Genomic DNA, 18,330 nt, shown 5'->3' with positions numbered 1-18,330 from the left:
ACTCTGAATGATGTACTTACCTTTGTACTGCTTGTTTCGATTATGGTTCCGTTTTTTGTATTCTATGCCTTACATGCTCAGTACATTTTCCGTACTGACCCCTCTTTCTTTGGGGGTTGCGTTTCATGCCGCGCAGGTACACCCAGATGAGTTGAAGCTATTATAGAAGATGTTCCAGCGGAGTTGGCAAGCTCCACTTGCTCCTGGAGTGCTGCCGAGTCAGAGTGTGTGTGCTATGATGTCTGATTAGTTAGAGACTTTGCAGACAGAGTTGTGGGTATTGGTTGTCAGTTCAGTAAGCGGCTCCATCAGCCGATGTGTCATTTGTGTTATGATATAAGTTCTATATGATCACAGATTTTGTTTGATTTGAAACTAACGAAAAAGAATATTTCTGAAAATTTTACTATGTATTTCATCATTATTTGATTTAAAAAGTCCAAAGGATTATGTATGTATTAAAAGTCAGAGGGTTCGCTCGGCTCTAAGTAAGGGTCGGGTGCCCATCACACCCTAGGTAGATTAGGGTGTGACAAAGTGGTATCAGATCAACGTTCCGTTGAATATGCCGTGTATCTGCTTTCCTGGCATTTTCTGGGTTCAACACTTAGGTTCCTCGACACATCAACAAACATCAAAACAACACAACAACAAAAATCAACGAAATGGAAAAACATATTGCGAAAATGACCATAGGTTGCCTCCCAAGAAACGCACAATTTAACGTCGCGGCACGATGTAATACCACTTTTGGTGTTAAGGTCCGGTGCCATGTTTCAACCGGTGAGCATCAACAATCTTGTCCCCATCAACCATCCAATGGTAGTGCTTTACCCGATAGCCATTCGCCCTGAAAGTACGCATCCCATCGTCGGACTTTAACTCCATCGACCCATTGGGTGACATACTCACCAAAGTAAAAGGGCCGGACCACTTGGATTTCAACTTGCCCGGAAAGAGCTTCAACCTTGAATTGAATAGCAACACCGAATCACCCGGTTGAAAATCTCTCTTCAGAAGTTTGACATCATGATAGTGCTTCATCCTTTCTTTATACAAACTCGCACTCTCATAGGCATGATACCGAAACTCATCCATTTCATTCATTTGAAACACCCGCAACTTGGTTGCTTCGTCCCAATTCATGTTCAATGTTTTTAATGCCCACAAAGCTTTGTGTTCAAGTTCAACAGGTAGATGACAAGCTTTACCGAACAACAACCAATAAGGAAAAGTACCAATGGGTGTCTTGAATGTTGTTCTATAAGCCCAAAGAGCATCATCAAGCTTAGATGACCAATCAGTTTTATTTTCATTAACCGTCTTGGCTAAGATGCTTTTTATTTCCCGATTGGAGACTTCGATTTGCCTACTAGTTTGGGGATGGTAAGGAGTTGCCACCCAGTGCTTCACTCTATATTTCGCCACGAGATTAGCGAATTGCTTGTTGCAAAAGTGAGTGCCACCATCACTAATGATTGCCCTTGGAGTGCCAAACCTTGTGAATATGTTTCTTTTGAGAAATTTGGTGACACTCTTGCCATCATTGTTGGGCAATGCTACAGCTTCGACCCACTTGGACACATAGTCAACCGCAATAAGAATGTATCGCATACTACAAGAACTCACAAATGGGCCCATAAAGTCGATGCCCCACATATCAAATAGCTCAACCTCCATGACAAAATTCATTGGCATTTCGTGCTTCCTCCCAATTGACCCTTGGCGTTGGCATTGGTCACAAGATTTCACCATCAAATTTGCATCATGATAAAGGGTGGGCCAATAATAGCCACATTCAAGCACTTTAGCTGCTGTGCGGTTCCCACTGTGATGACCCCCCACGGGAGAGTCATGGCAAGCTTTCAAGATTTCCATGGCCTCAGATTCGGCCACACATTGCCGAATGATGTTGTCGGCACAAGTGCGGAATAAATAGGGCTCATCCCAATAGTATTGACGACTATCTCTCAAAAATTTCTTCTTTTGATAAGCCTTGATGTCGTCGGGGATAAGACCCGTTACCAAGAAGTTGACGATATTTGCATACCAAGGGGAAACCTCACAAGATACAGCCAAGAGTCTCTCACCAGGGAAAACATCATTTAACTCAAGATTTCCACTCGGTCTCCCAGCTTCCTCAAGTCTAGATAGATGATCCGCAACTTGGTTTTCACAACCTTTTCGATCTTTGACCTCAAAGTCAAACTCTTGCAACAACAATACCCAACGAATCAATCGCGGCTTTGCATCTTTCTTTGTCATCAAATATCTCAAGGCCGCATGATCCGTATGAACAACAACTTTGGATCCAAGTAGATAGGCCCGGAGCTTCTCAAACGCGTAGACAATTGCTAGAAGCTCTTGCTCGGTGACGGTATAATTCATTTGAGCTCTATTGAGGGTATTGCTAGCATAACAAATTGGGCGCATGATTTTGTTGTGCCTTTGCCCAAGCACCGCACCAATAGCAAATTCGCTCATATCATACATGAGCTCAAACGGAAATGACCAATCTGGAGATACAATAATTGGAGTAGATGTGAGCATTTCCTTCAACTCATTAAATGCCTTAAGGAACTTCTCATCAAACGCAAACTTAGCTTCTTTTTCAAGAAGCTTACACATCGGGTTGGCGATCTTGGAGAAATCTTTGATGAACCGCTGATAGAAGCCGGCATGTCCCAAGAAGCTACGAACTCCTTTGACAGAGATTAGTGGAGGGAGCTTGGCTATAACATCAACTTTTGCTTGGTCTACCTCAATACCCTTCTTGGAAATCCTATGGCCAAGGACAATCCCTTCCTTCACCATGAAATGACATTTCTCCCAATTAAGTACAAGGTTGGTTTCTTCACACCGCTTCGATACCTTACCGAGATTGGCAAGACATTCGTCAAAAGCGTCACCAACAACTGAAAAGTCATCCATGAAGACTTCCAAGAAATCTTCCACCATATCCGAGAAAATAGACATCATACACCGTTGGAAAGTAGCAGGGGCATTACATAAGCCAAAAGGCATGTGGTTGAAAGCAAAAGTGCCATAAGGACAAGTGAAAGTGGTTTTCTCCTGGTCCTCTAATGCAATGTTAATTTAGTTGTACCCCGAATAGCCATCCAAAAAGCAATAATAAGCTCTTCCGGCTAGCCGATCAAGCATTTGATCAATAAAAGGCATAGGGAAGTGGTCTTTACAAGTCGCGGTGTTGAGCTTTCGATAGTCCATACACACTCTCCATCTGGTAATTGTCCTTGTATGAATCAACTCATTCTAGGAATTAGGGACAACAGTGATGCCCCCCTTCTTTGGCACACATTGCACCGAACTAACCCATCGACTATTTGCAATTAGGTATACAACACCCGCATCCAACCATTTGATTATCTCCTTCTTGACCACTTCTTGCATAGGAGGGTTTAGCCTTCTTTGATGCTCTACATTTGATGAACTATCCTCCTCAAGTTCGATTCGATGTTCACAAATACCGGAGGGAATCCCCCTAATATCCGTAATAGTCCACCCAAAAGATCTTCGATAAGCCTGCAACACTTCAAGCACCTTTTGAGTTTGTTCCTCATTTAACAAAGATAAGAGAATAACCGGTAAAGTATTATCTGGGCCAAGAAAAGCATACTTCAAATGAGAGGGAAGTAGCTTGAGCTCAAGTTTTGGAGGCTCAATAATCGAAGGCTTAGCCGGAGGAGTAGTTCTTTTATCAAGATCAAGAGATAATTTCTTCGGTTCATAAGAGTACGAACCCCGGCCAATAAGAGAATTAACCGTTTCAATATACCCCTTCATGTTATCCGCCTCGAAGTTCACCAAAATAGCCGAAAGTGTTTCGTCAAAGTGTTCCTCCTCTAACTTATGATCCACCACTTCGACTACCACATCGAAAGAATCAATGACCGAAATGCTCTCATAAGCACTAGGCAATTTTAACCCCTTGCTAGCTTGGATAGTTACCTCTTCATCATTGACCCGAAATTTTATTTCATTATTTTCCGAGTCCATTAGAGCTCTCCCGGTGGAAATAAATGGCCTTCCCAAGATAATTGAGAATTCTTTGTCAACTGCACAATCAAGGATGACAAAATCTGCCGGCAATAAGAATTCCCCCACTCTAACAAGGATGTCATCAACAACTCTTACCGGTCTTTTGATGGTTCTATCGGCCATTTGGAGATGCATGCTCGTAGGTCTAGGTGTTTCCAAACTGGATTGCTTGTAGATGGCTAGTGGCATCAAATTAATACTAGCCCTATTGTCACATAAAGCACAAGCAAAATCATGATGACCGATGGTGCAAGGGATAGTGAAATCCCCCGGGATCTCCCTTCTTCTCAACCTTTGATGACGAAATAATAGCGCTCACACGGTAGGTGACTCCCACCGTATCATGCTTGATTGGTCTTTTATTCGTCAACAAGTCTTTCAAGTAATTAGCAAATCCCGACATTTCTTGGAATGCATCAAGAAAGGGGATATTCATTGACAACCCTTTCAATTGGTCGTAGAAGCGTTGGCACTTGGCACCCTCCGTTATTTTCATCAATCTTTATGGGAACGAGGGAGGAGATTTATATGATTGAGTCAAGGGTTTAATTGCCCCCGTGACCTTTCTCTTTTGGGTGCTACCCCCGGTAGCTTTTTCAACACTTGGCTCCTCATCACCCTCGAGAACAATAGGGTGTGCCTCCTTCTCTTTCTCAACAATAATAGGCACTTCAATTGGTGACTCCAGTTCTTCTTCAATTTCTTTCTCAATAACCTCATCCACAATCAGCTCAACAATGATAGGTTCAACCAGTCTCTGATTCACCGCATTAAGGATCTTTCCACTTCTAGTAGAAATAGCTTTGCATGAGGTAATGTGATCACCTCCACTACCCCTTGGGTTCGGAATTGTGTCGCTAGGAAGGCCCCTCTTTGTGGTGGATGTTGCTCACGAGAAAGATCTCGCATTTGTGACTCAAGTTTTTGAATCGAAGTGTGAGAGCCTACCACTTCGGTCAAATTTTCCATCTTCTTGTCACTCTTATGTTGGTTGTCCAATATCTTTTCAAGCATAGATTCCATTTGAGAGGTCCCTTAATCATTGGAAGGACCCTTTCGCCAATTTTGAGAGTTAGAAGAACGACCCTTTGGTGGAACATAGGCATTGGAATTCCGATTACCATAATTATTGTTGTTGTAATCCCTCCTGTCCGAACCACCATATTCATTTCGGTCATATTGATTGCTTTGTTGTTGGGGTCTCCATTGGTTTTGATAACTCCCTTGAGAGTGATCGATATAATTAGCATCCTCACGTTGTGGCTGCCCCTCTAGATAAGTTTCCTCCGAGACTTGGTACATTCCGGGAGCATGAGATGGCATCTCTTCGACAACATTCACACTTTTAGCATATTTCTTCGCAAGCCTCTTTGACGGCAAATCCACGGTGGTTTGCAATTGAGCAAAAGCATGATCTCGCTCATGATTTTCTTTGGCCACCGCGGCAACAGAGGGACTATCATATGACAAGATTTCACTAGCATTTGAGTGCCAAGCTTAATTGTGGGTGGTGAGCTTATCGAGAAACCTGGTGATGCTAACAAATGATTTGTCCATGAATCATCCCCCAACTGCAATGTTGACAGCAATTTGATTCATTGTATCTAATCCCTTGTAGAACTTCTCGGTGAGAATAGCATCCGAAAACCCCTGAGTTGGAGATTGAGCTAGATAGTACTTGAAACGCTTCCATGCCGAATATAATTGCTCTCCCGGAAGTTGTTTGAACTCAAAGATCTTATCTCGAAGTTCAGCCTCTTTGCTTGATGGGAACCACTTCTTCAAAAATGTATTGGCTAACTCGCTCAAGGTGTGAATAGAATTGCTGGGAAGCTTTTCATACCATTCCCTTGCTTGGCCAGCCAAGGAATATTTAAAGACCCGTAACCAAAGTGCATCAGCAGAAACAGCACCTTGGGATTGTTGAGCACACACATGCAGGAAGTTCTTCAAATGTCGGAGTGGACAATCCTCCAAAGAATTTCGGAAATAACCTTCAAGTTTCAGCAGCTGATAAATAGAACTATCAATTTTGAAAGTAGCATTTCCAATCCTAGGAGGGACCACAGCAGAAGCATAATCAACTTCATTAATGAATTCCGCAAATATATTCCCATCCTCATCCTCTTCTGGTGCAGGTGGGTTCACCTGGAGTCCACCTTGGTTTCCTTGATTTCGATTCTATCTTCCTGCCATGTTTACCTGGTTCACCACAACAGCAAACAAGGTGTGATGGAATAGAAAAAGTTTTAAAGAAGAGCACACAACAATCAGTAATTTCAAAATCGTATTCCCCGACAATGGCACCAAAATTTGATACGCTCAAATTACACCTATTAATGGCGTAAAGCGGACGTTGTCAACTATAGTAACCCAAACAAGGTTGGGGTCGAATCCCACAGGGAATATGGAGAGAAAAAGGTACTAATTATTTATGTAACTAATCTCTAGAAACTTTAATTTTATTCCGAATAGTAGAGAGGAAAGATTTGGTTTATATTCAATATTTTGAAGTATTTGGAATTTGTTTGGATTGGGAGAACCAAAGTTGTGTCCCCGCGGTGATTAGATGTTATGCTATGGGTATCAATATGATATATTTCTAATGGGTCGGGGTTTTGTATGCACTTAATCTCTAATGCACTTTCTAATATTTTTCAATAGTTAGAAAGTATTTCTTTTCATGATTTTCCCAAATGTAGAAAAGTTGTAAGTAAGATCGATTAAATATGCCAAGTAGAACTCATCTTATCCCTAAGTGAGTTCATTAAACGAGGGTTAGCACCCCGAGTCCTTGTTATATTATTTCAAATCACACCCTAGTTCATCTTTCCAAATAAACTAGGGTTTGTGCATAAGCAAGTGTTTGCAACCACTAACGAACAATGAATGCGAGAAATAATAAAATACATCACAACCCATTATATATATACAATGTTAGACACCCATTACATAACATCCATCATTTGGGTCCTCAACTTTGATTAAAGAAACTACTCACACATGATGGTCTCAAAAGTAGTAAGCAATAAATGAGACATAAAGCTTACAAAGTGTGATAAAGATGATGAAAAATGGAATCTTGTTGTCTTCACTAAGCTCCAAAAGTGGAGTAATCAATGCTCACCCACCAATGGAACTTTGTTCACGTGTATAAAATGAAAATTGACTACTAAAAATAACCTAAAATGTTCTTTACATAGGCTGCAAAAAACGCACAGCAGTGACTGATAAAATTGCCCCCGATAGCAAGATCGACGGACCGTCGATCTTTCGACGATCCGTCGATTCCTCCGTCCTTTGTATCTTCAGCAATGTGATCCATTCGACGGTGCCGTCGAACAGTTCGACACTCCGTCGAGTATTCCATCTTTCTCTCTTCTTGTTGACAGATCTTGATTGACGACACAAACGACGAAGCGTCGATCAGTTCGACGCTTCGTCGATGTCTCCATCCTTTGTCGTCTTCAACTAATGTCATCACTGGAAAATCGAGCTTATCGACGCTTCGAAGGACGGTCCGTCGGCTGATCGACGGGACGTCGATTCTTCATTTCTGGCCAATTTTTCCTTTGTTCTTTGTTTTTGCTTTTGGGCCATTGTTTTCCTAAAACACAACAAAAATATATTAACAAGAATCAGACTTACTTGAAAACAACCAAAATTCATAATAAAAAGGAGTCGAATGTGCCACAAATCCACGGCACATCACTGCCCTATATTATAATCACTACTTGGTTAAGTGTATGACATGCTTGAACTTTGGTTTGGAATATGTTGAAACAGTTTTCCCTGTGTTTCCATTAGGAACACTCGTGACAAAAATTAATGCTTATTCTTCTTTCTTCATCTCAGGCAAAATTTCCTGTATTAGTGAACTCAAGAATGTACTTTTTATATTCCTTATTTAACCAGAATTTTCTCCTTATATATACTTGAGAAAAGAGAGAAACATTTACGAAGCAGCATCTTGATGTGGCTCATTAGTGAAGGACCACATGAAAGACTTGGTACATGTATGCTATAACTTTTGACGATCATATGAATAAAAGTTACATGTGAAACAGAAAACTACTAGTTCTGTTACTTCCTTCTTCAGTTTGTTTTCTAAACTTACCTCAAAGGATATAGGCTAAGCTTGTTTTCGTTTGCATAAGCGATTCACAACTTCACTATTTCTTCTTATGTTCTTTTTCTAGAATATAGATACTACTAGTATATAAAGATAAGTAGTACTCTGTCTTGATATTCAGCACCAAGCCAGCTATTTAGCTTTACTGTCTCTCCTTATTGAACTTGATTTTTAAGGTATTGATAGGGCTTCAGCCATACAGTTGATATATGTGAGTAACATGCACAATGAGCATATTAGTGAAACCAAGCGATGCAATGGAAGCGTCGCCTTACCCAACATCAGATTTGTTCCCTGAAGCTTTTCTTCAAACCTATACTCTTGGTTTTCCTTACTTCTACAGGTTCTTGAAAATAGATAAGTACTTAATTTTGGAGAACAAAATGTGCGAACCAGAGTTCATAGCAGATTGGTTACTCAACAACATCATGATGACAAAGTACGGTCCTATATTCTGCAATTAATGAATGCTCCGAGCTGCTCTCAAGCCCAAACATATGATGATCAATCAAATAATTTGAACAATTCTGTTGCCTCTGGTGCTGAGCAAAATAATGAATCAGGTTCTGTTTTTTTTATTTTTCTCGGAACTTCGATTTATAGATTGTTTGCACAATAAGATCTAAATACAGGTGAATGTCTCTGATACTAGTTCTTTGTATGGCAAAAAAAAAAAAGGAAATTTTTTTCTGGTTCTTATTAGAAGTAGAAACGCAAAGCTGATTAAATGATTCACATTGCAAAAGGCATCAAAACCAGATTATTTCATATGAAACATGAGAGATACTGCACTTTGAATTGAAAAAGTCTTTCCAGGTTACTTGGAAGTGACACACATTTGGGAACTTCTCCTTTTTTTGTCCCTCTTCGACATGTTATACTAAACTTCCTGTACAATGTTTGTGGTTCATTTTGAATGAGTTTAGGTGGTCCCTTTTACTTGTTACTATTATTATTTTTTGATAAAGATGGTCAGAATTTATGCTATTGTGAGTGAGAAAGTTAATCTCCCTTGCTAGGCCAATCAGTTTCTCTGTATCGTATATGCACTCTGCAGGCTGCACATGATTATTGTTCGCTGCTACAAGTGTGAGAGAAATATTGGGAATCAAACAAATTACATTTTTTTGTGCTCGAGGTTATCGAGTTAAAGAAAGAAGCTAATGTTTTGAGGAAAGCCATCTTCATTATATCCACAATAATAGATGTTGATGTTGGTAATACGCAGACATAATTACATTTCTTGTGCTCTTTTCCCTGGTTCCAACGGTGAAACTGGGCAAAAATCTGAAATTTTATTTTGAATTTTGAACTCTTTTTCTGCAATCGATTTACACTCTCTGACATTCTCAAGGCCTGAATCAATGCATATTGCATCTTTTGGGCATGAACTTCCACTGTGCCACTCATTGAGCCATCAATACACATTCTCTTGTCTTTCACATTGATGTTGAACTCTTAAGTTCCCATATCACCTAGTTTTTGTTTTTGGTTATGCAGAGTTGCAGTCAATGAAAGATAAACAAAACACTTACCAGAGGGATAAAAAACAAAGCCTGAGCTGTCAAAAGACCTCAAGGACCCTCTAATCCTCAGGGTCAAAGAAAGAAAACCAGAAAGGGTCCTGAGTCCAGTAGCACTGCTCCTGCCACACCTCCAGCATTGCCAGCACCACTTCCTCAGCCTTCCGCACAAAACCAAGTCAATGCTGAGGAAGGAGGAGCACTGTTAGATTTTACCCTCCAAAGGCTCAAGAGCTTTACAATGTTTATTTGGATGGGACAGCTGAAATGGAGCCCCGGGCTTTCTGTTACGACAGCAGGGTGCAACTCAATGTGACAGCTAGACAAGGTTTCCTGGAATTTGTGATTGAGCTGGAGTGAAGAAATTGGAGAGTATTGGCTCATCAGAGGTGGGCTGTGAATCAAACTCTTCTGAGAGAGTTCTTTGCAAATGCAGCAGTGTTGCCTAGATCAGCAAGAGAGGTAACAGTGAGGGGCAAGGTGGTGCCTTTCCATCCTCAGGCCTTTAGCACTGTGCTTGAGATTCCGCCCGTGGACGACAAGGAATATATAGATTCCATTAATGACAAAACGGGCAAATACAGAATTTGGGCTGCTGACTTCATAGGTGATCCAGAACATGTTGGAGAATGGCAGAACATTCCAAGGGCTACTATTCTTAAGCATACACTCATTCCCACGGTAAAGAATTGGTTAGCTTTGATTACTAACCGTCTTCAACCAACTTTAGACCCGAGGGAGGTTCCTGATAAGACAGCCATACTAATTGCAGCTATCATGAAAGTGTGGCCTATTAATGTGGGAGCGGTTATCACTTCCACCCTTCTGGAAGTGTTTACTCTGACACAGCTAATGAAGATCCACGAGCTTCATAGCATTCCTGGTGATGTTTAAGTAGGATGTCCGATACCAACTGATATTAGGAATTTTCAAAATGAGGACCCAAAAGGTGGGAAGTCTCAGCCTTGAAGAGTCCCACTATATCCAGCTCCTGTGCGTGCTACATCCACTCAGTCAGTTCCTGCTACTTCTACCACTCAGTCAGTCCCTGCCACTTCCACCACTAAGTCAGTCCCTGCCACTTCCAGCACTCAGTCAGTCCCGGTCATTTCCACAGCTCAGTCAGTGCCAGCCACCACCTCAGCCTCCTTTCCTGCCACTACTTCTGGGACTCAAGGGCAATCTACTCACGCAGTGAGCGAAAGAATAGAAGCCGAAAAACTTCGCAACATCTTTAAAGAGTTCAAAACTGACATTCAAAAGGTAAAGGAGGACATTAGTACAAAGGTGGATACACTAGAAAAGAATATAGCTACTGACAAAAAGGTTCTGACATCGACTTTGCATAGCAACATATCACAGACACCAATGCCAAAGTAAACATGATGATTCAACCACCTGGAGGAGTGAGGCCTCTTCATTTGATGAATGTTCCCTATCACGTCACATGTGAGACCTTTGGAACACCTTGAGTGCTATCCAGCACACCCTGAACTTGATGTTAAAGAGAGAAGCAAAGAGGGCTGAATGCAAAGACGCTGTTTCTGGTGTAGTGACTAGAGTGGCAGTCCTAGAGGGTAGAGTACAGAGACTAGATGGCAGTCAGGGACCGTCTGAGCCAAAAGCATTACCCACGGGCATTCTTACCACTGAGGAGATTCCAGCTCTCTTTAAGGTGCCTGTTTCAGTGGACCCTCTTCCACGTGATCCTATTGTAGATGTGCCCATCAAGACTCTAGATCATGGTAAGGGCAAGATGACAATTGAGGAGGAGGGGTCCACTTATGACGTTGAGCTTGAGGGTGCAGAATCAAATGCCGAGGCTGATGATGATGAGGATGAGAGCACACAGTTTCAGACTCTATTGTATCAGGAGGCAGGTGCACAAATGAGGGACAAAAAAGAAGAACTAGAAGATCTTGAAGCTTTGAATCAAGCTCTAGTTGTTAAAGAGCAACTGGCAAATGTTGAGTTAAAAGATGCCAGGAAGGAGTTGATCGATGTAAGTACAACTCTCACAGTTCTGCAATAGTCTTATCTATTTTGTGAATAAAACTCAAACTTTTATTTTTCCTTTAATCGAGTACGAACATCAGAATAATTAGAAGCAGAACAAAGCACGTTCAATTCATTTTGACCTGAAAGAGTTGTATGCACATGTTCTGTTTTCGTTCTCAGCTCAATTCAAACTTCCTAAAATCTACACCATCAACTGAGATTCTACCATATTCCATGCTGTTGAATATTCAATTCTACATACTTATGCATAACTTTAAGTTGTAAGGACTTAGTGAACAGGCTTCAAATCATGAAGATTTATGCAGTCATAAAAGTCTGTTAGCACCAGTCGAACTATTGAAATTCCTTCTCCTGAGGTTTCATCTTGCAAAGACAGTGTACTTTGGATAGTCATTCTTACATGGTGAAAATTTGACAAATTAAACATGTTTTTTCATGGCATTTAGGGAATGAAGCAGTACTCTTCTCGAGCTTTAATCGGTGTCAAGAGAATGGGAGAACTTGAAATTAAAAGATTTCAGGAGATAACAAAGAGAAAATTCCTCGGAAAAGATGCAGATCTGAAAGCTGCTCAATTGTACTCAATCTGGAGCATCATCTTAGGGATCCCAATTGGCATCCCTTTAAAGATGTAACCAGTGAAAATGGTTCCGAGGTATTATAGGTTCATAGTTGTTTCCCATCTCTGTGTCCCCTTACGTATAACTTAATTATTTCTTGTGTCTTGGTAGGAAAACATCATTGATGATAACGACGAAAGGTGAACAATTTGAAGCATGAGTTTGGAGAAGCTGCTTATGAACTGGTAACTACTGCTTTGATGTAGATGAAGGAAGGAAATAGTAGGTGCATAACCACGGATTTTTGGAATTATAAACTAGGAAGGAGAGCTACCCTCAATGAAGGAATAACAGATGTTCTCCAGAAGTTGAAGGCCAGCAAAGCGAAGAAGCATTAACTTTCATGGTTATGTTTACCATTTCGAATAGCATATTATACCTTTCCAAGAAATTAGAATCTGTTTTAGACAAAGCAGCATATGTTATGGTTGTACAGTTCAGACTGCTAATCTTTTACCTTTTCTCTATGGTAATTTTTTGTCATGACAAAAGAAATTGAACCATTTTTAGTAGATGACTCCTTTGTAATAGTGCTGCAAAAGGAATCCAAAGCCCTGCTTTGGAGAATCCAAGATCCAAAGCCCTGCTTTGGAGAATCCAAGGCTGTCTAAGGAATAGCAAAAGCAAATGGACACTTGAGTGGTAGTATCAAAGTTATCTTATATACTTCATTTTTAGTAGATGACTCCTTTGTAATAGTGCTGCAAAAGGAATCCAAAGCCCTGCTTTGGAGAATCCAAGATCCAAAGCCCTGCTTTGGAGAATCCAAGGCTGTCTAAGGAATAGCAAAAGCAAATGGACACTTGAGTGGTAGTATCAAAGTTATCTTATATACTTCAAAAACATTGAATGTCATCTGTTCACCATTTTGAATGACATTATACCATATTTAGCATCTGTTGAGAGAAAGAAGAAAGTGTGTAGGTGTTATGATCAGAATTGCTAATCTTTTACTTTTACTTTATGATGGTATATACGTCTTTAACATATGAAATTGGAACATTTAAATGTAGGCTCCTCAAGCCGATGTTGCATTCATTGCTTTAGTTTAAACACCTTAAGTTTGTTTTTCATCGAAGTGTGTTTGTCCGGAAAAAGTTCAAGGATGAAAGTCAAGACTAGAAACGGCATCCAAAGCCATACTTAGAGAATACAGTGTTTTGTCTCAGGATACTCTTCATAGAAAAAGCAAAATCAAATGTGCACTTGAGTAATTTCAAAGTGTCTACATTTATACTTTATATAGCCATTAAATGGGAAGTAAAAAGTGCATTGTAAAATACCACAAGAACTTAGATGTTTCAATTAAAGTAAACAACTAAAAGTTATTGAAATACAGTAAATACACTGCCCACGCATCATGTAGTACTAAAACATTACATTGATACTACTACATTGTTCTTTGAACAGCTGCGGGCTACATGTTTTTGCAGCCACTTCAGCTCTTCTTAACCAGAAAAAAAAGCAGGTTAATATGACAAACGAGAAAACCCGAATTTCAATAGGATCTAAACAATAAAACTCGAAGTGCACGAACCAGAGTCTTATATATTGTATTACAATCACCTCATTAGCCCAGTTAGACTCTAAAGTTCTTTCCAACAAATGTTTGTCCAAATTGCCAGTGGGAAGGGGCTATGTTCCACGAGGTGGATTTGCGCTTGTCGCTAGCTGTGACCCTGAACGACAATGACTGACCAACCAAAATGGAGTTTGTTTGCCAGTTTTGACCCCAGTTACGGCTCAATGTTATCCAGTTAGTCCTCGTACCCTTCACCATAACCTTTGTGATGTCACCTGCACCCGCGACATTGGTGACCAAAACCAAGTTGAAGTAACTAAAACCATTGATAGTGAACCTAATTCCACCTTGCTTCCTACATGGCACCCTGCATAAACAAACAAATAGGTTTAACTTCTATACACTGACAGTTTAAAAAAACTTTTATACTATCTCGTTTATCAAGAATCAAGTCAGTTTAGTCAATTTGAAAACAGAAAAAGTCTTGGGACAGAACAGTTACAATAAGTTCTATGGAATGTGAACATCATTTTGTTGTAGAATGTAAATCCTATGTTAGCATGAAACATGGACCGTTAATTAAGGATGAAAAAAACAGTGTGGCTGGGACGACTTTTCACACTGGTTAATTAAATCTGTGTCTCCACCACCTAGGGCTTTGGAGTTTGACATTCACTATGGAGAATGTGCATGTAAGACTAGCTTCCAGATTTTCCACAAACAAAATGTTCAAACTTGTAGTAGATGACAACTCACTATCTAAAAATATTGAAATTCAAACTATAATGTCTTATGAAAAAAAATTACTCCTCGTCCGGTCTTTACATCAAACCAAGTAATTTAACTCTAATAGACACAAATTAAAGGGAATATGCATATTGTCCGTTTCATTTTACTTAGTTTAACCTGTCACAAAGTTTAAAAAGTAAAGAAAACATTTCATTTTTGTGGTCTTGAACAAAAAATATGTGTGATATATCAAAATTCCTTTTGAACAATTTTGTAATCTGTAACATATTATGTGGACGTTGAATAAAAAACTACTCCCTCTTTTTCATGAATCTATTTCCTTTTTAGTCCATGCCAAAATAAATGATCTCTTTCGTAATTTGAAAAACAGATTTCACTTTATGAAATGATTTACAACTACACAAATATTCAAGACTTATTTTGAACCACAAGCTTCAAAAACCCTCTTTCTTAAATGCCGTGCCCAGTCAAATGGGTTCACATAAATTGAAACAGATGGAGTACTAAATATAAATAGTGAAACAGTTAAACATTTCTGTAACAGTATCGTTGGGTCCAAAATATTTTGATTATTATAGAGAATGGATGTTATACATCCATAACTGCATTGACATTTAAATAATATTTCCTTATATAGGCAAAAAAAATGCATAAAATTTAATTTTTTAATTTTACATGCCAAATTTCTAGAATGTATATATATATATTCATATGATTTTTTTTCACAAATAATATACTAAAGGATCAAATATTGGTCAAAATCTCTGCACCTATTATTGATAATCATAAATATTCTATCTCATAAAGATGTATAATTATTATATTGCCAAAAAAAATTATATAGTTGTTATAGAGTAATTTTACAAAGAGTGTTCTGTTATAAAATTGATTATTGTTGTTATAAGTGAAATGCTATTATAGAAAAGTAAAATATAAAATAAAAATTAGCTCCAAAAAAACTTAATTGTTATAGAGAGATGTTGTTATATACGAATGACATTATAAAAAAATCTGATTGTGTTATTTGTTAAATAGACTATAGATAATGGATACACATAAATTGAAAATGGAATATCATGTAATGTTGTCTCTTTTCCACTGAGTTACTCAAGAATCATTAAAATATTACTCTATTAATGTAGCTCACACCCTACTTTGACAAGTGATACCGGTGCCCTATGACACAATAAGTACTATCAAACAAAACCAAGTGATAACAGTGCCCTATGACACAAAATAGGTAGGGCTATAAAACAAAACCAATAAAGGAAACCAGCTCAAAATGACCCCACAAGGAAAAGGAAAAAAACATGAAAAAGAACAAGAAAAACCGAAAGGGCACCGAAAGAAACAGAAACAAATGAAAAAAAAAAAAACAAGAAACAAGAAAAGCTAAACAAAAAAAAAAAAACAATTTGAGCTCTTTACCACTCATGGCCTTACCCGTCACGACTGTGAATTAGGCGGTTAGTAAATTCCGAATACTAAAAATCCATGAAATTAAAGCATATATGTATTGACACTACAAGCATTCTCTTATATTATTAATGTATTTTAACCTAGTATGTCAAGTCAGTTAAGGCATAATTATCTTATTTAACCGCTCACTATAGCAAGCAAATGTATATGTTTTGCCTATTAAATAGAAATATGCATAGAATATACACACATAGACATATGATATACATATATACGTAATCAATATATATGTGTTGTATATTTTTCCTAGCTCTAGTAATTAAGTTCGACCGACGGGCAAACATGGAAAAAGCCCTTATCTCTATCAGGTATGCAATTAACGCTTATAATAATATTTTTTCCCCTAAAGCTCAAAAATGCTTACCGACGATAAGTGACGGGGACAATTCCAGCACGATACTCTGCAATCTTGAGGAACATGGGCATGGCGAGGTCGAAATGAGGACGAGGAGGGTTACACCAACCACCATTATCATTAGGCAATGCAAAATTTGGAGGGCAAAAATTAGTTGCAGTAATTAAAATTGAAGGGCTCCCAGGATGGCAGTATTGTGGCTGATTGTCACATTTGATCTCAAAGCAAGCTCCACAACTTAGCCCATTGTTGAATAATGCTGTGCTTAATGCTGCATTGTTCACTCCATAGCCTTGGCTATAAAGATTTCCATATCCACATGCCCCACCTGCAAGAAAGTCGCGTTAGCGCTCCTTATTTCACTAAAGCAAGAACGGAGAAATTAAAGTTGATTTTGACAAAAAAAAAATGTATTTTTAGCTGCGCAAAAGCCGTTATGCCTTAACACTTTCGTTTTTCTTGCTTGTTAGCCCCCCCCCCTACTAAAGATAGGGGATGATAGGTCACCGGTAAAGATTAAGTGTATTTGCCATTACTATATTTTAGCTATAGTCATAAAGTAATTAAAGGAAAAGGAAAACCTTTTAATGCTGTAATTATATCACACTATCAGGTCATCTAAAGATAACTAGAAATAATCATTTATTTAAAGAGGTAATTAGTTAAACTACCTATTATAGCATGTTAAAATACATCTTAATGGAAAATTTATTTACATTGTCAGTGTATATAAGTTAAAACCCGGATAAAATGTTACCTCTAGATTTACATCTGACTTGTGTTTATTTCAAGAATCATCTCAACTCTAGGGCAATTTCCACATTTTATGCAAAATTTGAAGCAGAACATGATCTATGTTCTCACTAAAACAGAACAAACAGTTCTACTGTACAAAAAACCAGAGCAAAACCCAGAGCAACTGCAGAAGTACTCTTACTAATGCTGTATAATTGTCATCATAATGTAGCTTTTAAGCACATTATGGACACATCTGCCTTTGACTTGAACTTAACATATAATATACTTCAAATATTTTCATATACACAGATGTGTTTAACAGCATACAGCATAATGCAACACAAGTTTAACTCTGAGATTATCTGCTATAACAGGTTAAAATACATAGATAGTATAACAATTATTTATACTGTCAGTATACATAAGTTGAATTCCAATAAATTTCCCATAAAAGGGGTAGCTTGTGAGTTGAAATTTGACAAGTTTAAAGTGGGAAAAATGGTGTACATACCCATAGTACCAGAAGCATCACTGCCACCATAGAAAGTAGCATGAGCACTTTGCCATGATCCACCACTATAAACACCTGGGATTCTACCTTCAACACCTACTATAATTAGTGAAATAGTTAGAGATAAAATACAGGACAACTTCATAATCTCCATTTTCTTGGAAAAAAAGAAGTTGAAAAGTTTACGAAGAATGGTTAGATAGAGACAAGAGAGATGGGGATGAGGAGGAAAGTGTGGAGGGAAAGAGGACTACTTATGGAGAAGGTACCAGTGGCAGTTGAAGTAATTTGAGTACTATTAATGATCTCATTATGGAAATTGAAAGTTTTTAAGAGTAACTTTTATGTATTTATGTGTTACTCCGTGTGTCTCAAAATACTTTCGTTTTAAAAGTTCACGACAATTTGTTTTTTTCATTTTACCCTTAATAGTAATTGTTCTTGAAGATACAAGCACCTCAATTATAAATAAAGTAAATATTTAATAAAGAAAAATTATTTTTTAAGACATAAATAAAAATAAGATAGTCAAACACTCTTCCCAGTTAATATTTTCTTAAGGAATGTATGGATGTAATATAACAAGTATTTTGAGGCAGAGGGAATATATACATTTCCTCTT

At 38.4% G+C, this 18,330-nt stretch overlaps 2 protein-coding genes and 1 non-coding gene across 3 annotated transcripts; 2 read left to right on the top strand and 1 right to left on the bottom strand.

Moving 5' to 3' along the window:
* Positions 1-5,704: 5,704 nt before the first annotated feature.
* On the top strand, positions 5,705-5,811 carry LOC132608501 (small nucleolar RNA R71). Its single transcript, XR_009570415.1, has one exon. It is a non-coding gene; the product is annotated as a small nucleolar RNA R71 (small nucleolar RNA).
* Positions 5,812-9,252: 3,441 nt separating this feature from the next.
* On the top strand, positions 9,253-12,985 carry LOC132605864 (factor of DNA methylation 4-like). Its single transcript, XM_060319126.1, has 2 exons — positions 9,253-11,716; positions 12,180-12,985. Exons 1-2 carry the CDS (start codon positions 11,213-11,215, stop codon positions 12,366-12,368), a joined length of 693 nt encoding a protein of 230 aa, XP_060175109.1. The 5' UTR covers positions 9,253-11,212; the 3' UTR covers positions 12,369-12,985.
* Positions 12,986-13,633: 648 nt separating this feature from the next.
* Positions 13,634-17,944, bottom strand: LOC132605863 (expansin-A6-like). The gene is made up of 3 exons (XM_060319125.1): positions 17,709-17,944; positions 16,469-16,787; positions 13,634-14,242 (listed from the first exon to the last, which is right to left on the bottom strand). The coding sequence occupies exons 1-3, from the start codon at positions 17,860-17,862 to the stop codon at positions 13,933-13,935; spliced, it is 783 nt and encodes a 260-aa protein (XP_060175108.1). The 5' UTR covers positions 17,863-17,944; the 3' UTR covers positions 13,634-13,932.
* Positions 17,945-18,330: the final 386 nt, after the last annotated feature.

Source organism: Lycium barbarum, chromosome 8, assembly GCF_019175385.1.
Source record: "Lycium barbarum isolate Lr01 chromosome 8, ASM1917538v2, whole genome shotgun sequence".
In the NCBI taxonomy this organism is placed as follows: domain Eukaryota; kingdom Viridiplantae; phylum Streptophyta; class Magnoliopsida; order Solanales; family Solanaceae; genus Lycium; species Lycium barbarum.
This window is presented reverse-complemented; position numbering and strand designations above follow the sequence as displayed.